The sequence below is a fragment of the Vanellus vanellus genome (genome assembly GCF_965231255.1).
Source record: "Vanellus vanellus genome assembly, chromosome: 11".
Taxonomy (NCBI): domain Eukaryota; kingdom Metazoa; phylum Chordata; class Aves; order Charadriiformes; family Charadriidae; genus Vanellus; species Vanellus vanellus.
In genome coordinates this window covers 23,654,258-23,677,270 of record NC_138916.1, presented here as the reverse complement: position 1 = coordinate 23,677,270, position 23,013 = coordinate 23,654,258, and the positions used below count along the sequence as shown (strand labels likewise).

The 23,013-nt window shown below is 43.5% G+C and overlaps 2 protein-coding genes across 2 annotated transcripts in view; one reads left to right on the top strand and one right to left on the bottom strand.

Annotated features, from left to right (window-relative positions):
- Positions 1 to 1,854: 1,854 nt before the first annotated feature.
- On the top strand, positions 1,855 to 6,870 carry CALML4 (calmodulin like 4; the record flags this gene model as incomplete). Its single annotated transcript, XM_082489046.1, has 3 exons — positions 1,855 to 1,945; positions 2,686 to 2,874; positions 6,773 to 6,870. The coding sequence occupies exons 1-3, from the start codon at positions 1,870 to 1,872 to the stop codon at positions 6,868 to 6,870; spliced, it is 363 nt and encodes a 120-aa protein (XP_082345172.1). The 5' UTR covers positions 1,855 to 1,869.
- A 2,830-nt stretch (positions 6,871 to 9,700) lies between these two features.
- The window catches only part of PIAS1 (protein inhibitor of activated STAT 1), a gene marked incomplete at its 5' end in the record, with an annotated part of 66,636 nt that continues 53,323 nt past the window's right edge, over positions 9,701 to 23,013 (bottom strand). The window contains 6 exons of the mRNA XM_082488509.1: positions 9,701 to 13,858; positions 15,379 to 15,416; positions 15,753 to 15,895; positions 17,022 to 17,199; positions 17,509 to 17,639; positions 19,448 to 19,608. Coding sequence (XP_082344635.1) covers positions 13,562 to 13,858; positions 15,379 to 15,416; positions 15,753 to 15,895; positions 17,022 to 17,199; positions 17,509 to 17,639; positions 19,448 to 19,608 — 948 coding nt within the window. The 3' untranslated portion in view covers positions 9,701 to 13,561. The remainder of the gene's footprint in view (positions 13,859 to 15,378; positions 15,417 to 15,752; positions 15,896 to 17,021; positions 17,200 to 17,508; positions 17,640 to 19,447; positions 19,609 to 23,013) is intronic.

Below are 23,013 nucleotides of genomic sequence, written 5' to 3'. Positions count from 1 at the left end.
CGGGGCTGGCGGACTTTAGCCCTTAATCGAATAGAAAAGTAGCAGCAGACGCCGCCGATCCCAACAGGCAGCATAAAACACAAGGAGGGCCCCCAAAATAATGGTGAGTGAAGCGTTTCAGCCGATACAAACTGCTCACTCCTGCTCCCCCCATCCAGATTTTAAAGCTTTTTTTTTTTTTTTTTTTTTTTCTTCCTATCCTTCTCCTTCCCCCTTCACGCTACAGGCAAAATTTCTGTCCCAGGATCAAATTAATGGTACGTACAGTTTTGTTCTGGTTTGGGTTTTTTGGTGGTTTTTCTTATTTTTATTAGCAAGATCAGCTTAACAAATTTTTTATATCTACATATATATATACACACACGTGTGTGCGTGTGTGTGTGTGTGTATATATATATATATATTAAAAAAAAGGCATTTCCCCCAAAAGGGTCTCTGTCTGGGCTCGTGCTCCCCCACTTGCCCTCCTCCCAGCTCTCAAGGGGATCTGCTTGCTCTGAAACCAGAGAAGTCTCCCCAGTTTCCTTAAGACAGTGCTGGGCGCGGGCAGGGAGCCGCAACCGCCCCCAGACCCACTCGCTGGATGGCATCGAGACCCGCCGAGGTTTAACCAGCCACCGCCCAACCCCGAAAACACATCAGCCCCAGCCGAGCCAGCGGGGACCAGGAGAAATTTCAGGTGACCATTTGCCGTGCCGGAGGCTGGCAAAGCTCCATGGATGACGGGAGCGAAGGTGAAGGAGGAAGAGGAGGGAAGGAGAGGGTGCAGGAGGTACAAACCCTCAGTGCGAGGCACCAGGGCTCTCCCTGGGAAAGGGGACCCCTGCCTCGGACGGGGACGAGGAAGGGTTTGCGACGAGAATGGCAAAAGAAAGCTGAAATAAGAGTATTATTGCAAATCTGTTAATCTGCAGCACCCTCGAGCTCTGCAGGACTGCCGCAGGGCGGGGGGGGGGGTGTCCCGGCCCCCGCGCTCACCCCTGCTGCAAGGTTTAGGGCCAGAGAGGATGAGGAGTGGGGGTGACGGCACCAAAACGGGCTGATTTTTATTTCCCAGGACTGTCCCCACGCAGCACAGCTCGCCCGTTAGCGCTGAGCGTGACGCGGCGCTGCGCGGCGCCGGGAGCCCAGCGGGGAGGGAGGATGAGGGATGGCAGCCTTATCTAGGTCAGCCGCATCCCTCGCTTATTTATCGGAAAACTGCGACGCCAGCGCTCGAGGGGGAAGGGGAGAGGGCGAGCGGGGAGAAGCGAGGCAGCGGAGATGCCCCAGCAGGATGGCGGAGGCTCTCCTCGGCCAAACTCACCCGGCCGACAGCACTCAAGACTGCCGAACGCGAGACTATTCGGTTCTTTTGCCTTTTATTAAAATCCAGGCGGCGGCAGGCCGAGGCAGGGGCAAGCGCCAGACCCTGCGCAGACCACGGCAGGGGCCAAACCGGCATCCTCCGCCGCTCCTTAAGGCTCATTCCTTCAGCACCCTCTCCCACCCCCCCGTGAAGGCGGAGAAAAGCACTTTTAACAGTATTCTACTTTTCTCCACTCTCAGACTTACTTCATTAGGCTGAAGGACCCCAATTAGCTCAGCCACGCACAAGCCTGGATTTTAATTGCCCTTGGCACTTTACCCGAGGTCCTCCCCCACTGTCCCATTGTCGTCTTTGAAACGAGACACCCCGAACCAGACACAATATCCCCGCTGGAACCCTACCAACGCCGCCCGACCGGGCAAGGGGAGAAGAAACGTCACCGGTAGATCAATGTAATCTTACATGGCATAACAGAGAGTTTTGGTTTTTAATTAGAGTTCAAGGAATGTTTTTCTCTGTACGACAAGAAACAAAAAGGCAAGATAAAAGCCTCTGACCTGATGGCAGTGATGCGGTGCCTGGGAGCCAGCCCCACGCCAGGAGAGGTGCAGAGACACCTACACCTGCACAAGATCGGTAAGGAAAGCGCAGCGCTAGCACGTGAATAAAACACGCTGGCTTACGGTTGGAGAAATTCAGCTTTTCTGGGGCCGGGACACCACAGGCACGCACACGGAGGCTGCCTGGAGCCCAGCAGGTAATAATATGCAAGTCTCGGGTGAAAGAGCCCAAGCAATGCAGCGTAACCAAGAGCGGTCACCAAAACCCGGTGCGACGTGCTAGACGGTGAGCAAAGGCAATCCAGCACACAGATTAAGAGAGCGCCATTAAACAAGAAAAGCGTCAAGAGCAGCGGGAGGCACACGTATTACGGATTCTGAGGCTGGGAAACTGTCCAGTCCAACCAGCAGAGGTAGAAGAGCACCGAGAGACATTCATCTGCAGATAGACAGAAATAAATTCCTGCGGCTTTAGCAGGGGAGTTGGACTAGATGATCTCTAGAGGTCCCTTCCAACTCTGAAAATTCCGAAAGCGCAGCACAAAGACCAAAGAAGAATTGTAAGATAAGGTGGGCTGGGTTAAAAATTTTGGATACAGAGGTTTCAAAGCATAGGTCTAGCAAAGCTGTAACAGCGTTCCTGGACCAGGAGAAAGCCCCCAGGAGAGGGTCCACCCTGGTCCAGACCAGAATCAGGCAAAAGAGAAAAGGTGCCCCAGGATGGGAAACCAGGGGGGAGAGGAGCGGGGTGCTTAGGTCTGGATCCAGACTACAAAACTGAGCCATTCCTCTAAGAATCTGCTCTTATCTTTCCAGACAGAAACGCCGAGTTGGATTTCTCCACTTTCCTGAATATAATGTACAGGCAGATGAAGCAGGAGGAACCCGAGAAGGAAATCCTCACGGCCCTGTCCATGATAGACACGCAGAAGAGAGGCGTTATCACCGTTTCGGAGCTGAGAGCCAAACTAACAAGACTCGGAGAAAAGCTTTCCGAGGAAGAAGGTATTTTTCAACTCAAAGATGTACCAAACGCTCCCCATCTTCCTATTTTCCTTCCTGATTTTCCTCTGTAGTCAGATCTGGGATGAGGCGCTTCCAGCTGGGAAGCCAGGAAAGACCTATGGCAGCAGGAGAGAGTGCCGGTGCACCCTTGGTGTGGGGGGGAGAAGGGACGTCCCCCCATCGTGCCCGAGATGTGCACCAGGGCGTCACGACGTTGTGTCCCCAGGTCCACCCCACCGGCACCACAGCCATACCGTGAGCTTCTGCCTTCCTTTAAAACACTTTGCCCACATAAAACCAGAGCCCCCAGCCGAGCCCAGCCCAGTCGAGCACGGCAGCGACGGCAGCTCGTTGCAGCTAATTAGGCTCACGTGATTATGAAGTCACCTCGCTGCTGTCAGCCCCCACCCGCGCCGCGATGGCCAAGCAGACGCCGTGCCTTGCAGGAAAGGCTCGTTAACCGAGAGACCTCTTCCCTTCCTCGAGTTGTTTCCCGAATGACAATTCCCCCCCCACCCCCCCAATGCTTCACCGTATTTATAGTGAGTGTCTGTCCCACAAAGGGCCACGGCAGAGCATCCGTCTCCCCCAGCCCCAGGGATGCTGTACGGAGCATCAGGGAGCGCGGGCAGCTTCCCAAAAGCACCGCTGCCGTGAGCTCTGTGGCCAGCGCAATTTGGAAGGAGAGGGGGACTTTTTAATTAAATTAAAAAAAAAAAAAAAGGAAACAAACCCTGTCCTGTTTGTCAGAAGTTTGCCTCCAAGGGGCACAGTAGGAGGGAATTGCCAGGAAGCTGAAAATGATCAAAACCTTTTCGACAGCTGATTTTGCTCTAGGCGTTTTAGGGACATACATGAACTTTTTTAATGCGTGTCATACTTCTCCAGCTTTCGCAGGCAGCAGGAGGGGGCCCAGGCCTGCGGGAAGACAGAGCAGCGCTCTGTGCACCCCCCTGCCCGCCAGCCCTGGGGACGGGGTGTCCGGTCCCCTCCCTGCTCCAAACCACGTCAACCCGCAGCTCCTTCTCCAGCTCTCGCAGAGCTCTCGCCCCTCCGGCCCCGCGGCAGAGAGCGGGCTCTGGAGCTTGCTCATTAATGCTCCGTATCTTTGGCCGAGAGCAAGTAGAAAAACCCATCGGCAGTTTGATACGGGCGAGGAGTGAGTTTTACCGTGGTTACGGGGTTGGTACAGACCCCATTAGGCTCCTCAGGGGTACAAGAACTGTCCCTTCTAATGTTCAAGTAGAAGCGAGATGTAATCAGAGCAAAGCCGCTCAGTCGGGTCACCATCACCGGCTTCACGAGCGATACGCCAACAGGGCACATCTTCCCAGAGTTTTCTTTGGCTGTTCAACTGGAATACTAGTGTATGCTCTTACGTACATCTGAAAACACTTTCAGAGATATTACAAGAACTGAAGAGTGAAGACACGGAGCCATTAGCCCTAATTAAAGGCTTCCTAGAGAGAACCGCTGTTCCATAAAGGTTTGGGGAGTGCAGGGGGATTTCCCATTACTTTGTGAGTAGATGCACAGCCTCCACACCAACCTGTAACGAGGCACTACAGATCCTAACGCAGTAAGCGATGCTTCTTCTCAGCAAGAAATCCCCCCTTTGGCTCGACACGCTGAACTCCAGCTCGCAGAGCTGCTATAAATATTTGATGCCGGAACAGTCTCAATTTCATTAGTATCTGCAATTGTTCAGTAACTACTGGCACGTACCTTCATTTACAGCGGCTCCAGAAAAGCCTTCCCTTGATTTTAATTTAACGTACTTTTACCAAATGAGAACTGACACATTTTTCTTCTGTGTTATTTTAGTGTTCCGGGAAGAATTACTATTTTTTTTTTTTTTTTAATTTACGTCCTTCGAAGCATTTGATTACCATCAGGGAATTCTTTTGGAAAGGAGGATTAAATCTCCTGGAAAGAAAGAACTGTTACTTACCTTACGGTAACAGCAGTTCTCACAATAGCCCCTCATTTACCCCACGCCGCAATCAGATCCCGCCGGCCCCAGCTTCCACGCGGGCTGCGCTCCCCCCCTTCATACGCACCGATACCTGTTTGCGAACAGAGGGGAAAACAGCAGCTCATCCCGTACCCGCATGAACGGCAGAGAGAGGAAACAGGTTACGCCGCTCACAGACGCCCTCCGCAACTATTTACAGTAAAACAGCTTTTCTTCCCCAAAACCTCCCCTCCTCCCGTGACCTTCCCCCCGGATTTCACAACTGGCGACTGCAAAGCCATTATTCTCTGCTCCAGTACAAGCGCTCGGAGTCTTACTTAAACAACCACAGCTCGTTCAGCCTGAACAGCCGTTCTGGGGACCTCAGCCAAGTAGCTGACGGGTACAAGCGCAGAGCAGCCTCCCCCAACCTGCCCTCACCCGCTTCAGAAAGGGTGAGGTGACTCCAGCCCCAATGGGCAGGAAATTATGGAGGACTCGTAATTAGCGCATCACCATGGATGATCCCTCTGTTTTAGTGGTCTTATCATACAATCATAGAAGGGTTTGGGTTGGAAGGGACCTTGAAGACCACCCAGTGCCACCCCCTGCCCCGGGCAGGGCCCCCTCCCCCCAGCCCAGGCTGCTCCCAGCCCCGTCCAACCCGGCCTTGAACCCCTCCAGGGATGGGGCAGCCACAGCTCCTCGGGGCACCCTGCGCCAGGGGCTCACCGCCCGCACGGGGACACATTTCTTCCTCACATCTCATCTCAATCTGCCCTCTTCCAGTCTGAAGCCATTCCCCCTCATCCTATCACTACACGCCCTTGGAAAAAGTCCTTCTCCAGCTCTCCTGGAGCCCCTTTAGGGACTGGAAGGGCTCTAAACACCTGGAAGTTCATTCCCACTAATGAAATACCCAACAATAAATGCAGGACCACAACCCAACAGCCTCCCCTCCGGCAGACCGCCTGCCCTGTCCCGCTGCACTGCATCCAGCCCCAACCCCGTTCACGTGCTGCCGGCCCGAAGGCAAACGGCAACACACTCATGAAACCAGACACACACCCCTCAACATCGGCAAGAAAAAACCTCTTCTGGACTGTATTAGATACGTTATCAAAGGAAACTGCTGCCCAAAACGTTATCAAATAAAAGCTGCTGGGTTTCTCTTGTTCGCTGTAGCGCCCACCCACTATACGTTACGGGTGAAGAGAACAAGCGAGGGAATTCGCCTCCTCTCCTGGCATCCGACAGAATATGGCATCTAATTCCCAGCTTCATTCAGCAACATTTAACATTACTTCTCTGTGTCATTTCTTACATACTTCTATTTTATTGACATTATTTGACAGGAAAAATACCTTTCAATTGGTTTCGCTTGTAGAGAAGAGAACACGTGACGTTTGGTAACTGCCGCCACTGCCAGGGCGTTCCCAAAGCTGGAATGAAAAGCATCACCGCTGCCAGGTGCCAACTGCACCATTACTTCTTCAGACGTATTTTCAGCAAGAGCCTTAGAGCCCCAGCTGGGAAGGTATTCTTCGCTTTCAAACACTAAAGGCCCACCGATATTAGCAAGCGGCACACAAATCTGCATGAGCACTTCGTTTTGTCCAAATTGAACAGGGACAGGTTTGCTATTCAAACAGAATAAGCCACTCCTGCCAAGAGCAATTAACAATTGATTTGGACTAAATTTGTGAATCTTTTCCATAAGGAACTCAAAGAGATGGACATCTCCGTTCCCAAAAGTTAGACATGGAAATCAAAGTGCTGATTGACACTAGTTTAAAACTATCTGGATGACACTTCCAATGGATGCCAGAAGTAATTACTTCTAACAAAAATTATTTGAAAACCCAAATCCTGCATTGCTCTTCTTTTGAAGATCCCTGATATACGCCACTCAAACTTATATTTTCTTTTACTCTTTTCTTTCAGTTGATGACCTGCTAAAAGAAGCCAAAGTTGGACCAAATGGAACAATAAAATATGAAGAATTTGTCCGCATCATTTGTCTTCCTACAGTCGACTACTGAAATTCAAACAAGATTTGATAAGAGCAGGACCTGAAACTTTTTTTTTTTTTACTTCAGTTTTTCCTAGTTACTACCTGGACTCAGGAATCCTCATCTGCCTTTAACAATCCTTATTTTGCCTTAATGATAGTGCTTACACTTACACAGGTTCCCACCCCATTCTGGAAAAATGTTGTCACAAAATGTGCACACTGTGTTATTTAAATAAACTGAATGTCATGTTCCTTTGTGTAAAATGTGTCATGCTTAAAAAAAACCCAAACAACTAATTTTAAAAATGTATTTAAGTCTACAGATTGCAGCATAACTTGTAGTTAAGGTCTCATGGTGACGGCGTTCCAAGAAGTCAGCATCAGCCATAAGCATCTGCGGTTTCCACACACCCGGACACCATTCTTTGTGTAGAACAGACTCCCTGGGAAGCTTGATTATGTCACGACAGTGGTAAATGTAGTATAACTATGCACAGCCCCCCAGTATTCCTTGGATCCATGGCACAATCCGATAAGATAACTCCCAACCAGATGTTCCCCTGTCAAGAAGTTGTCAAGTTAACAGCCCCGCTGGCGCGATGGCCACATCCCTCTTGACTATCCAGAGTGACAGGAGACAGGCAGCCGGCAATTCTCCAACTCCGTCAGTTGGTGATACTCAGCGGCTGCAGAGGACAACTCCCAACTCTACAATCGCTGTCGCATTCCTCCTCATTTTTCGCTCCTCCAGCATATAAGATCTCTGTATTGTTGGACTTGTGTCACATTATTTATTAAGGTACACTATCTTGCAACGTCAAGTCTCTGTGCAGGGAAGCTGCCCCCGCATTTTGAGGCAACACACTGAAAATGCTGTGTTTGGTAAATTTATCTGTCACCAAGTTCTGGGCTAGCTGCCCAGAACACACTCCTAGAGACAGCCTGGCAGGGAAACACAGGGGCCATGAAAATTCAGCTTCTCTACAACAGGAAAAAAACACCCCATCTCTCTCAACTTTACACTGATTAAAATCAATGTGACCCACAGCAGTCGTAACTGATCTTATTCCATCTATATCTTGGCAGCCTTAGCTAAAGTCCTCAGACCGGTACCAAATTTAGGACAACATACAGCAGATTCTCTCTGGAGTCAACTGGAAATTTGCAAAGACCCTCTCTGCATAGTCTCAGCATAACTGGCAACCTGTGAAGGATGCTAGAGGAACACACGCTCCTGCCACGTCTGCTATGGCTTCTACCCTGGGAGCACCCCTTCCCCGTCCCCGTCCCCTTCCCCTTCCCCTCCTTCCACCCATCTCTCTCCTTCCTTTTTTTAATTCTGAATCTTTATCACTGAAGCAACTAACTCGCTCTTGGCTCAATCTGTGAAATGACCAGCAATTAGATCATTACAGCCATTGCGGATACAATGCATTTATCCACAGCACAGTCTGAACACCGCAGAGTAAGGCTACCCCCAAAGCATCACACATCGCTGCAACACTTGGAATCAGCCAGGACTGTAACTAGCACAAACTCCGTTAGAAACCTGGAAAAAACAAAGCCAGAGCCAATCTCAACCCTTCGAGATCTGTAACGGTGTCTCTAGAAGGGTAAGGTAGGGATTATTCTCATGGAATATTATTACATGGGGGTAAAAAAAAAAAAAAAAAAAAAAAGAAAAGATTAAATGACATGCTGACTGCTCGGCAAGAAATGGAAGGGGACCCAGGATGTGTCTTTCAGACAAACAGCAGTTTTGTGCTCAGCCTCCCTTGATTCAGAGCCAAGCTGCAGAGCCCGTGGTTCTCACAAGACGGCAGTCCCGGACTAAACCCAGTAAGCTCCGACTCGGCTCCTGACATGCCAAGATACCGACCGAAAGCCCTCTGAACAGCAAAGGACCACACTTCAAGGGGAAAGAAACTTTGCTCAATGTAAAACTGACACACCTTGTCATACCTGTCTACCACGTCTCTCAGTTCTTATATTAGCTCTTCCTACTCTACTGATAGAAAACAAAGTTAAAACACCCCTTGTTTTCTGAAAATTAGAGTTACAAGCAGCTCAATACTCAGATAACACTCCAGAAAAACATACAGTGAAACAGAGACAGGATTCACTAGAAAAAACAACTTCCAAATAACAGCAAAGGATACACCTTCCCTTGCAACTCTCTTCCTGCTGTTCACAGCTAAACTCAATGTTTGGACAAAACCCCACCTACCTTCAACGCTGAGCCTTTGCGCGCTGCTGCATTTTGGAGGTCTGCCCAGAGCACGGAGTTCGGGTTCTGCCCACCAGAGCCGTTCCAGACCTCTGCTACAGAAGTACCAGTGAGGAGGGGGAGCAAAAACCTCCGTTGCTTTGAACATGAGCATAATTAGCTTATGAAACAAGGAGTTCATTTAGAAACATTTGTTTCCAATACGCATCAATAGCCAAATTACAAATGATCCAATACACAGCTTAATTCTTCCCTATTGACCAGAACAGTTGATTAACAAATCCTTTCAGCTGCAGACAATATAAAAGCTTGTATGTCATGGGGATTGATCAGCTCAAAATCACTTTGGATTACTCCAGAATGTATCTGTATCATAACAGGCGGTTTCCACCCTCTCTGGGCGGGTAAACATTACCCAAATAAAAGCCAGAAAAAAAGAAAACGCACTTCACACACACTCACAAAACAAAGCAGCGTTGTTAGAGCCTGGAGAGACAAGCGTGAGACACTCTGCGCTACAAAACACTCAGAAGCAAAGCATTCCTGTTCAACAGGCACCTTTGCAACTTCACAGAAAACATCCTGCCCCCCCCTTCCCCCCCCCCCCCCCCCAGGAAACACAACGTAACTGAATGCTTTTTATTACATCTAAAGATTTCTACATAAACAGGTAACATTCAATAGGTAAACCATTTTTTTTTTTCCAATGCATATAATAAATATTTTCACTTGGTACTTTTATACAAACTGACATTGGTCTACTATACATTTTTAAAAGCCATTTACTGGTTTGGCATGCCGTATGGAAACTAAGAGAAAGTTTTAAGGCAATGAATGACAGATTTAAATTCATGGAATTAATGGTAATTTTAATATTCTGCTTATATACATTTTTCCCTTTGTTAATTAAAACAATTAACAGCAGCACTTTCGGGGACCACCAGCAATTTTCCCTTGTTAGAAATCTAAGCTCTGTTAAAAAAAAAAAAAAAAGAAAGAAAGAAAGAAAAAAACCAGTTACACTGACAAAACAAAATCCTTTCTATTTAAAATGTGCTTAAAACCCTGAAATGTTAAACTGCAACGAAGAGTTAGTTTTCAAAACGTTCTTCTCACAGTCTTTAGCTCTGCGTTGGCAGGCAGGTCCAAGAGAGTCCAATGAAAATCGATCGGTCATCCCGTCCGTGAAAAGCTTATTGAATCCTTGCCATGGAGAGGAAGGGGCAAGCCTGGAATTGCTGTCACCTCTATTGTTACGGAAGTGCCACAAAGTTTTTTCGACGCACAGCATAGGTTATGGTTTAGCGTGGTTTTTCATCTTCTAAAGGATGCATCAGTAATACCTTCAAGAGCAATTCAAAGCCACTTCCAGCCCGCTATTCCAAGAGCTAGGTATTCACATCCGTGTGTGTATGTACAGGCACACACACAGCACCACACGTAACACGTGTGCACACACCCCACTCCTCCAGTGGAAGTATTTGAGGACAAGAGACCGCTAGTCTGCGGGATCACAGAAACTCGGCGATCTGCAGCGAGCGGAGCAGTACCGCAAGCCAGGCCCCCCTGGGTTGCTTCACTGCGTCTTTGATAATAGGTGCACTAACGGAAACCGAGTTTTGGAGTGGCATTTGCAGGGAACTTATCGAGAACTCAGACTGAGACTTCTACCAAGCAATGTTAACTGTGGTCAGAGGCACAGAGAATTATCAACTATAAAGAACACCCTAGCATGAAACAGGAATACTCACAAAGCATATGGGATTAATACCACAAAGGAGGACTTGAGAACATTTCTGTCCCTTCTTTGCAGAGCAATGAGGTTAAAAAATGACAACGGTGAACTGAACAGCCTTCCTTCCCTTCAGGGTGACTCGTGAGGACATGGAAGACATCATCAGCTGACCTCGCTTTCCAAAAGCTAAGACAGGCACAAAGATGCCAGATTCTGTGTTACCACACACTCGCCACATTTAATTTTATATGTGAATTAACAAGATTTTAATACCATCGTCAAAAGTGACAGAAGCTGCTTTTCAGGTCATCTTTAACAATACAGTCAATGGAAACATTGCCACAATCGTCGGTAAAACAGCCACAAGCTCTCCTGAATTTCTCTTAGGCGTTTCAGAAGCTGGGGACACGCACGCTCCCAGTTACACCGATGGCAGTCGTACTCCAGATTTACAAGCGGTATTACAGCAAAGCATATGCTCTGAAGTTACCAGGTTAGTATTCATGACTAAAATGTATGAGATATATTCCTAATGTAGGTTTAATCACTTCAAAATCAGACTGAGTTTAAAAAATAAGTATTTCCCATTTTCTATCCTTTTATTTATTTTTTTAACTGACATTTAATAAATTATAAAATTGGTGTATGGTGAAATATATATATCAGCCAGATATGTATGAAATACACATGCATGGGAAAAACTATTTAACTCACTTTTAACTCACACACACAGATCTATAAATACATATATACACACACATATACATATAAACACAAACATTTGTTTTCAAAATTCAAGTCAACTATTTAGTGGCAGAGGGATGCTGTAAAAACACTAAAAACAATTTTGATGCCACATAATGTGAACCTTTCAAATAACCATACGACTGATCATACAGCGATACCTAATGCTACGTGGATTAAGGATTTTTCTTTTTTTTTTTTCCATTTTTTTCCTTTTTTTTTATTTTTTAATCAATGCAAAATTTTGAGACAACTTCATAGGCAAAAGGTGGCCCTTGTCAATACTCAAAGCAACTAGCTGCAATCAACAGTTTTGGACATTAAAAATTCAGACAAGAATCTGCTAATTTTAGTATTCCTTACTCTCTCTTCCTGATAAACTTGTTACCTGCACTTTCAACCAGTTATAAAAATATTTTTCACACCAGAGGAAATATTTACTCTCTCTGACATGGACTTTGGGACACAAGAGAATCACCTCCTTCCCTCCCCCTTCTCTTACTTTAAAGAATCTCCTGAAAAACTGCATTCCAGCTATTTACACATTTCACCCTTTAATAAGAACGGATCAGCCCAAATGACCCACCAGTTCTAAAAAAAAAGATTTTTCCTATGTCATGCACAACTTCAAAAAAAAAAAAAAAAAAGAAATGAAGAAATCAGGAAGTAAGTATGGCTCAAAGTTCAACGTAAGCGTACTGAAAAATCAGGGAAATCAAAATAATTACAAGGCCCAAAAGAGAAAACTGGATTTTGCAACCCACTACCCTAAGAGACTTGGATAGGTAGCAATACGTTTGAGTACATGGGCTACAGGGTGGGGCTTTTTTATTGGGTTGGTTTTTGGTTTAAGAGACTCACATTGAACATTTAATATTAATTTTGATGAATGTGAACTCAGAAGACAGTGTACCAAGATCATTATCAGCTGCACAAACCATGCAATAGTGTGTTGGTGTTTGTATTTTCTTCCTTTTGTTGACAAGTTCACTTTTAAGCAGAAATTTGATCTACTAGAGCTAAAAGTAGGTTTCTCCAGACAGAACAAGATAGGCCTCAATTCAATAGGCCATTTATGCACGCATGGCTAACTTTAAAGCACAAGCAGTTCCACAAATTTAAAACTGACACATGCTTAATATTTTGCTGATTAGGATCTTACGTTATTTTAAAAGGATTTCATAGTAAGTTCTCAGCAACAAAACCCTCCAATCCAATGTGTCAATGCTTTTATTTGGGGCTAGATTCTATAAAAATTCTCTGCCTTGTCCCACATAAGCACAGCCAAGTAAATCCTCAGCCGGAGATTTTATTGAGTCTGGCCCTCAAGAATAATTGGTGCACTAATGAGCTTGCAACATGCTTGAATAAAGCATGGGACCATAAAAAAAAACAACAAATATCTGAATAGAGGGTCATGTAGAACCAGAAATGACAAAAAAAAAAAAAAAAAAAATCCCCAAAACCCAAACCCACTCCTGAAAAGCTATGTCCTGCAAACAGAGGGGACGCTGTGGAACAGTTTGGGTAGGGTTTATTCCGCTTTAAGTGTAATAAAATCTGTACTAAATATGGGATGGGGGAATTAGATTCCACCAAAGGTAAATGTCTCCAAGAGGAGAAAAAAAACCTCTCACAAGTTTGAACTTTAAAAGTTCAGCTCCTTTCCTGTTTATGTTACTGTGAAGAAAATAATGCCATTTGTGTCCAAACTAGGGGGAAAAAAAGTAACTTACATGACAAATGCACAGGTGTAAAATCTTCAACATCCATAAAAATGAACTGAAGCTCCTTGTTTTTGTTAATTTTTTTGTTTTGTCTTTTTTTTTTTTCTTATTTTTACCAGTGAGGCCATCTTAGGTTTATATACAAAAGTAAAACTGAAAATATACTTTTGTTCTCTGTACACATAAATTTTTTTCCCTAAAAAAGGAAAAAAACTTGTCTATGTTTCTAACATAAAGTAAAACCAAGCACAAAGATTTCCTCTGACGAGTTCATTTACTCCAAAAATCAGTCCAATGAAATAATGTCTGGTATGATACCAAAGATAGACGCCGTGTCCGTGCTGCTCCTACTTGCAACTGGATGACCATGATTCTCTCGCAGGCTGTTGGAGGAAACAAGACTGCTGTTACTGCCACTATTGCTACCATTTGTGGCTGGCAGAGAACTGCTTCCTCCTGCATTTAGCTGATCGAGAAACATCTGAGATGAAGTATATGGGAAAAAACGAGAGTGTAAGAGTTCTTGATCATCTGATGCAGAAACTGCCGCGGCTGCAGCGGCAAGAAGGGATGTGTTGTAATGCTGGGGGGAAAAACAACATTTTCAAGTTACATTTCAGATACCATAGTTTTGATTCAGACCAGCACAAAAGAAGATATTTGTAAGCTAAAGCTCTGACAGCTTCTGGATTTCACACCAGCTCATCTACTCAACCTTTCTGCAAGGTAAGTGGACCGATGCAGTGAACTTTTACCTCTGCAGTGAACTTTTACCTCTGCAGCCCCTGATTTCTGAAGCCAAAAGAAATTGGAAATACTAGTATTAGTAATAGCAAACGCTAGAAAGGCAACAGTATCGCAAGGCACCCAAAACAGTAAGAAATGGTAAGAAGCAGCACTCTTTTACCTCTTCAAAAAATTCCTTGGTAGAAAAATTCACCAAAATTCAAAGAAACATTTTGCCATCCCTCTCCTCCGCTCAAAAGTCACAGACCAACCACAGCTGATGAAACTATGTGCTAATCACTGTTGGTGGAGGAAAGCATACTTCTGTGAAAAATGCATTTAGAAATAGCACGCTTAGTCCCATTAGATGGCAGCAAGGGCTGTCCCAAGTTAGACTTTTTGATGGGCAGCCCCTGAAAGGCAAGAACTTAAGCTACCAAGAAGCAGATTTTAAGTACAATGTCTCTGTAGGGTAGTTTTGCTCTTGGTATTTATTCCCTCTATGATGGAACGCCCATGCAAGATATTCAGCCTTGTTCCCCCAAATTTATGGCATAATTATACCAGTGTACATCAGTGCAGCTACCAGACTTGGGCACTACTTTTTTCAGAATAATTCTCCTATCTACGTTTTACTGAATATCAAGATAGCTTTTCTGAAACCAAATTCTACAGCGTGAGCTCTGGTCTTAGCTAGGATATGAAAGTATCCTTCTACATTTAGTGCAATTCTCCTACTCGAGACTGCAGGACATGAAGGGACAAAGGGCAGGTGAGTCACCCCAGGCCTTTTCTTAGATGCACAGGAAGAAAAGCAATCAAGTGGGAGGACTTGCCAACCCAGACTCCTTTTAAGAATGGCCTGCTCAGTTCCCAAAACTGGAGAAGCCAGCACCAATCCAGTCCATTTCAGTAAGCACTTACAGAAAGGTGGCAAATATGGCATGATCAGGCACACAACCTCCAAAAAAACAGAGCTGCCCCTGACTCTCCCAACTGTGTAAAGGACTGTCAAGAGTCCCAGTGGTGGGCCCAGACTGTCAGATAGCCAAACGTCAGACCTCAGGTCTGAAAAACTAAGGAGGTGGTTGGTGGACCTTCAGCCACAGCTGAGAGTCATTCCACAGTACAACAGTGGCTGACCGAGCTCAACCCTGGGAAACAGAAATGTTTAGCTTTAGTTATGTCTAAATACAGGTGTAGGATAAGGCAATGCTTATGTTTGGTCACAGTTTTTATGTGTATAAAATAAAGCTCCAGCCTGCCTGCATTTACAGGTACATCATACATCTGCTCCTTCCTCGCCTATACATCCATGCCAGCAAGTCCTTCTCAGAAAAAAGTATCTGCCATATGACTTGATTTTCCTTGACTTACCTGATTGTCTCCTGACAGGAAAGGGAAGAAATCTAAACCTGTAAAGAGCCAAAGAAAAAGATTAAGCTTCTCAAAACAAACAAGCACCTCCCCATTTTTCGACCGTTTATTTTGAAATAGAACCAGCATAACAGTGATGTCATTTAAGATTCTCTTCAACTACTGAAGCGTGCAAAACATCACCCTTTTAAAACCTTTAAGATATTAACCTCAATTTTCTTCTTTTTTTTTTTTTTAAATACCATCTCATCCTCTGTGGATGCAAAATATTTTGCACTATTGGATTTTCAAATGACTGCATGTTTAAATCGTTTTACAATAGGTATTATTGCTTGGAGAGCTGTACTTACGGCTACAAACAGGCAGAAGCTCACCTTGCAAGTCATAAGGCATAGGTGTCATATGGAATGGGTGCCTGTAGTCTTGGATAAGTGATGTATTGATGTAGCTGGTGTCAACAGCAGGAAGGCTTGGTGTTCTTGACACAGGAGATGCTTGATGCGGTAAATTTAAAATGCTGGAAGAAACAAAGGCTTGTTACAAGCATAAAATATAGTCTTGGCTTTAATGCTAGAAGAACAGCATTCGAAGCATCCCATGCAGGGTACGCCTATTTTCAAATTCAACACAAAGCCAACCTCTCAATATGCATTACGAGCTTTGTGACAGGTGCGTAACAACAACTCCCCTACAAAATTTCAGAGCTTCACTAGAAAGCATCACGAGGCTACAGCACCTCAATGACTCTTGTAAGGACTGTAAAGGGGGAGCGGGGAGGAAAACATGAGCATCACACGTTCCCCAAACTTTCTTCTCCCAATGACATTTTATCAGAAAAGTTAATTCAGTCCAAGCCAGACTGCAGCCCAAACAGTTGAAGTCTAGCAAAATTAAAAGCAAAGTAAAGCTCAGTCTCAACCAGTAGAAACCAATGACTCATTATAAATGGTAATGGAATCTCTGCTACAAGTACTCCTAAGCAGGACAGGACAAAACAATCCTAAAGGTATACTGAACCCCCCCAAAGGGTACAAATCTGCATAACACCACCACAGATAGGCTCTACAAGGTAATTAGCAATGGAAGACAGCCAAAGAGGTCTTGAGGAGTTTTAAGTGATCACCGAGTCATTTACATCACTGGAGTAGTAATCAGTTCAACAACAGGATCCCTTCGGTTTAGCCTCAGTTTTCATCCCTACATGTTTATGTAAACAGGGTGCTATTAACAGCTTGGCTACTTAGGTGTAATCAGGTTATTCTGGCATTCTTTATTACTATGCTACTGGCAGTAATCACTGGTAAAACCCACACACTCCCACACCACACCCATGTTTCTCCTTCCTCTCTCTCTGCACACTGCTGCTTTCGCATTTCTCTACGAAAGAAAAACATTTCCAAATCTGCAAAAAACATGCTTCTAAGCCACAACCTTTTCCATCGTTTTACACTCATTTCACAAATACAATTAAACAACTGTATCATGTTACGCACTTTTTCATTCCAATCTTTTCAGGCTTTGTGACCTGACATCAAATCCATTTGCAATACAGAACTTTCTAGATATAATTTCTTTTGAAATCTGTCAATACTCCCCATTTGGACTACATGTTCTCTGCATTGGCCTGTATATTTTCCTCTTACCCCTTATTATTTAACGGCGATGCTGGAGATATGGAAGGACAGCTTCTCTTTGCAGATGGTTCCTCCTCCTCTTCATCTGATGAGCTATCGATGGTTAAATCAATCACTTCTACTTTCTTATTTTTATTTGACTGTTGGTGAGAAGACACCTGATGTTCCAAGGAAGAGCTTATGCACCCTATACAAAGTAAGCCAACATTATAAGGTGTAGCTTACACCACCACAATCGTGAAAACATCACAGATTATTATATGCCTTCATAAATAAAGCATACAACTTAGAACAACAAAATTACGTAACACTGATAATAACTTAAACGTACCATCAGCCTCCAACCGGTATTACACAAGTAATCTTTCTCACAAATGATCATTAAAAGCTACAAACATACATGCAAAAATTAGCATCTTGAAAAGTTAAAGGAACATCAATACTTAACAGTTCAACAGTATAACATTTGATCCATACACCCCAAAACTCGACTTACCATCAACTCCGTTGTAAGATGCAGTTACTTCCTGCACTTCCTTCTTCGATCTCATAGGAGCCCATGATCCATCCTCCTTAAACTGAATTTCATCACAGTCTGTACAATACTTCAGGATTTCCATGAACAACCTGTCAATCAAAAACCTTTAATATCAGTCCTTAAAAAGAGTTTAACTCATTTCTTTCTCCAATATCTTTATTAGTCAGTATAAGTTTGAAGTAGTGTTTAGTAAGAGTTGAGAACTTTCATTGTTCTACCCTTCTCTCATCTGCTTCCTTGATAAAAAGGAGTCATAATTTAAAATACTATCGAAAATAAAAATCTGCACATTCACTTAAAAGAACTACAAGACTGGAATCTTGCAGAGGTCATGACACAGAACTCTCCATTTCCCAAAGTGAGAGAAGAATGTGAACTAATATTTTAAAATGTAATCTCCTACTTACCCATATTTATCTTCGACAATATTTAACTGAGGAAGCCCATATCTTAAAGAAGTCCATACAGCTGAGTATTTAAAAACCAGTATTTCCTGAAACGTCTTTTTTTGGGGTCAAGTGAAAACTTCCTAACAAAAGATGAGCATGGGAATCTAAACTTGCAGCCTCTTCTCCTAGCTGCGTCTCCTAGAACTTTTAGGATCCTGGCACCACATCACTCCCAGTGGGAATTCCAGCTCTTGACCAAGACTATTTATGTGGTTCTGCGTAGGAAAGAGCTTTGCTTTAATTAGTGAGAAAGTTCACTCTTTCCCAGATTGAAACATTTTCTAGAAATAACCTTCTCTTTGGGATGCTGTAATTATACCACCTAATCGCCAACATCCACATCTGGCAACACAAGAAGAAATAAGGAAAGCGCATTGTTTTAATTATTACTACTCTTAGTCTTTACTATTTTAGGCTGAAACCTAGAACAATGAACCCCAAGTTCTTTAATCCAAAGCAGAGGACCTGTGAATCTCAGGGACCATGAACCCAAAGCAGCCTGTGTGAGCCCTGAGTGTCTTTTCAAGAGCTTTTTGCAGGGCCTTAAAGGGGTTCCTGAGCAATCTTACACTTCGCTGGCAGGTCACCGAAACGAAGCACACGTATTTGCTAAAAAAAGACCCAATCATTTGTGAGATGGTTTTCTGGGGTTCTGTTTGTTTCAGGGTTTTTTGTTTTGCTTTTGGGAGTTTGTTTGTGTGTTTTGGCAGGTGTTTTTGTTTCGTTGGTTGGTGGGGGTTTTTTGAGTAAAACATTCCCAGAGTATGCTCTGAAGACTCTACCTGTTCTCTTTCTTTATCACACTTTGGAAAGTAGGTTCCTATCTAAGGAATTAAAATGCAAGCCCAGGAATACATACTTGGCATTTCTTCATGGACACCAATACTAACTTTATTTCTTTTTCTAATGTTCTGCAGGTAGGCAGCACCAGGGAATCAATCTCTGTCACTTTCTATATATAGCAGCTCCCCAAGTGTGAAATAATTGTACATGGAAGTGCACATGCATTTGGGGGTGGGGTGGCAGTATTTATTTGATCTAACACAAATGTCTGATATCAACTATGCCAGATTTGTGCAGTTGCTCCATTAGAAGTAAAGACAACATGTGGTGTTTTCACCTAGGGATCCAGCACTACGGAATATTGAAAAAAATAGAAAATAAAAAAAAACCCAACCATTTTAGGCAGGATAACTCAAAAGGACTGGAAGGAATACCTTTCATTATTAACTTTAACAGTTTGATGACCATAATTATTCCAGATACTGAATGAAGAAGCACCCAGTTAGTAATTCTTCACCAACACCAGGGAAATTAAAGGACACGGTAACTTAAAACAGGTCACAGCCAGATAACCAAGATTTCAGAGCACCGTATTCTGTGCAGCACAAAAACAGTACACAGAGAGCGTATGGTACATCCTTCATTTTGAGTCAAGCTTTACTTACCCATCAATAATGAGATGTTCATAGGGAGCCTTCTTGTCACAGACAGGGCAAACCCAGGTTGGTTTCTTTTCATTCATTTGAATATACAGAGTGGCATCAAAACATTGCAGGTGTGAACAAGTCAGGGCCCTACATGGTATAGTTAGCCGCATTTTACCAAGCTTTAAGAGAAAAAAAAAAAACAAAAAAACCAAGATTACATCATCTCGGTATTAAATTAACAAACAGGGTTTTTCTGTCAGAAAAGAGACAGAGACAGGTTGAGCTTTACTCCCAAACTCTCACAAATCCAAATTCTGATTAAAATACACACCACATACACCGTTCCCTCCTTCCTGTAGGTTTGATTATCACATAAAAGAAAGTTACTAAAAATCAGATTTTTTAACCACATTTGATCAAGGAAACTGAAGACTTCATCCTTCTATATTCCCATAACAAAGTAGAGAGTCCACTGAGCACACCTGTAACATACCAGCGTCCTGGATGAACCACTTCATTAATATTTTAAAAGCTGATGAACATGGGTCAGTCCTCTCCTTTCCACTCACAGTTCAGAGTGTATTCAAGCTGCTGTCCATATCAGTCATCATAGTGCTACCAGAACTACCTGTTTAACTTTACAGTCACAGAAGCAAGCGTATAGAAAATGCATCTGCAGGATTATGGATCATTTCCTAACGTGTTTCTCTAACTCCATCATTTTCACTGCTTTCTCCAAAGAACTATCAGAAAGTGACTACTCACATAAGTCATACCTGTTAACTCTTAAGAAACTATTTCATACTCCTCCTGTTGTGATAAATACCACTGTTATGTATACAGTTGTGAGCTAACCTGAAATTTTGCTGCCTTTCTCTTGCGTAAAACACAAATAGCTGACTACCCCCTATAATACCATTGTACCTTTTCAACACTACAAGGGGCCTGCAAACGTTAACGGAAGATGAGACAGGAGAAAATGAGTTCTAAAGTACACTTTTAGATGGGGACCATCCCTTCCTTCAAGTTTGTAGAAAGGTCAGGACAGTGAGGTTTTGCAGGCCAGCACAAAGCTTCCCAGGTTTAATACAAAAAGCACAGCTGAGTGCTTAAGCTGCGCAGGTAATACAGGAGTGCTACACGCAGCGAGTGTTTAGGCTAAACAGTGGAACAGGAATATCTTGACTTGGATAGACAGATCAACACTAATCCAGACCATAAAACATTAACATGTGATTACACTGAATGCAAAGATGATTAAGCAGTGAAAGGCATTTCATACTAATCTCAAATGAAAAAGTTTCCTCTCTGCAAAAAAAAAACAAGCAGTTGTTTTCTGGGAAAGTGCTTATACTGCACTTTAGGAACAGCATTAACTGACCACACTAAAGGTAAAAAGTAGGAATGTCTACACAAGACTTTTCCCACATTAAAAAAAACAAAACAAAACAAAAAATATTTATTAAGAACTATTTATACCGAGTATTTTGAAGTTGTATACATTTGACTAAAATATACACGATGACTTCATTTGAAAACCTTCAGCCAATTCCAGCAGTAGATAGTAGGAGGAATTGTTTTTAGTTTGGCTTAAGGAAGTACGGTGGTCACGCATGCTGATTCTGAGCAATTCAAGACGGGTGCCACAGGATGGCACTCAATCTCAGAATATCAGAAAACTAAAAACAATATCAAGAACAAAGGCTCTACTCACAGTCCACTACTTCCTCCATGATGCTTTTTTTTTTTTTTTTTTTTTTTTTGCATCCCCCGTAAGCAGAAATCCCTCCACCCCATCCCCAGCAAATTCAGCTAGACTGCAAGATCTTGCTTATTTTTCTTCCCTCTGGCTCTCAGTCACTGTCACAAAACTCACCACCAGATGGGAGGGGAGCAGAGAACTCCCTGGGGAGCCTGCAGTAACGGTGGTGGAGAGCTCAGACAGCAGGAGGTGCTGTATGTGCCATGTGTTTGGCACCCCCTCCCCCCAAATCCATGACCAAGCACATTATTTCTATCACATAATCAACCCCCAACAAAGCAAGGCCCCCTGATCCATGTCTGTTATGAATTCTTATCTCCCAGATGGTAGGTCAATGGCTCATTTGTCTTTTGGGCACAATAAGAGTCTCCTAGCTCAGCGAGGATCAAGAGTAAGGGTACCAGAGATAAAACCTGTATGCTTCTATGTGATGCAAAATAAAAATAAGGAGGGTCAAAGACAGGTGGTGCAGGAATAACATAAATACCCATATCCTAAGGTAAAAAAAAAAAAAAAAAGGGGGGGGCAGATTTAAACCATAAACATTTTCACAAGCTTTTGGTATAAAAATTGTGGCTGTAATTTCTAAGCAGCAGTCAGATTTAACTGAAGCCATACACGTGCAGATAGAATCAGCGTACTCAGCATTAACAAGTTGATGTCTCCTTTCCCATTTTTGGCATTGAACCTCCCAGATCAGCTCTGCCATACTGGCCAAGCTGTGTCAGAACCAACAAAAGAAAAAGTCATAAAAGCAGCAATGCATCCCAACTTTTGAAACACTGTTTCCCAACACTGTCACTGTTTTGATTCCTGCCTGTCGGCAGCCAAAGAAACACTGCATTAATTTATTTTACAAGCACACAAAACGCTGCTATCTTTTCATGCTAGAAAATGCACCCCAAACAGGAGTTAAGGATTTGTAAACAAAGCTGCAAAACCTACAGTAAAATGCTAACTTGAAAATTTTGTTCAGTTAAATATTTGGTCCGGCTGTGGAGCCTGGGATTTATTTATTTTTATTTCAAGGGAAAAAAAAGAACATGAATACAAGCGTCTTCCTGAAATACAGACTCGGTCCAGCCCATTTGCTTGTTGCATCTTGGATAGATTCAGCCAATAGTTAAGGACAGCTTTTTCTCCGTATTCCACGGTCTCAGAGGGAGAGCAGGCCTCTGTGCTAAAAAAAGCTCAACAGCAATCCAAAACAAATTCAGAGGAAGCTGCCTCGGTCGGCACTTTTTTGAGGGGAAAAAAAAAAAAAAAAAAAAAAAAAGAGGTTATAAAGTCTAAGCCTGCCCTCCCTCCAGATACGCAATTCCAATTATTTTATTGAAGTACGCACAAGAGAGAATCACACTCATAACAAATGCAACGGGAGAACAGCACCCTCACATTAACAGAGCTGAAGATGCATCATTCTTTAATTTTTGGTTCTGCTGCTGGAGACCAAATCAACATTTCAATGTGTACTTTCAAAGCATACACTGTCCACTCAAGCATTAGAAAGTAAGCACAAAACATTTACAAAAAAAATCTCCCCGAGCCAAATGCTTACAAATTAGCAAGTAAAAATACGGAAGCTATAATAAAATTACATTCTGACCCGAGGACAGTCTGACTCATGGTAATAATCTTTCTATTCATAGGACAGGTTGAAAGGTGCAGTCTGTGTCCCAATGAGCTTTTGCAATGATGGATTATTCCAAGAGCTGCAGTGAAATCAGACAGCACTAAATGAGGAACATACTGGAAAAACAGTCAAGTGCCTATGTTTTGTAGACTTTATTAGAACAACACAAATATGCTCAAAATAATCTGT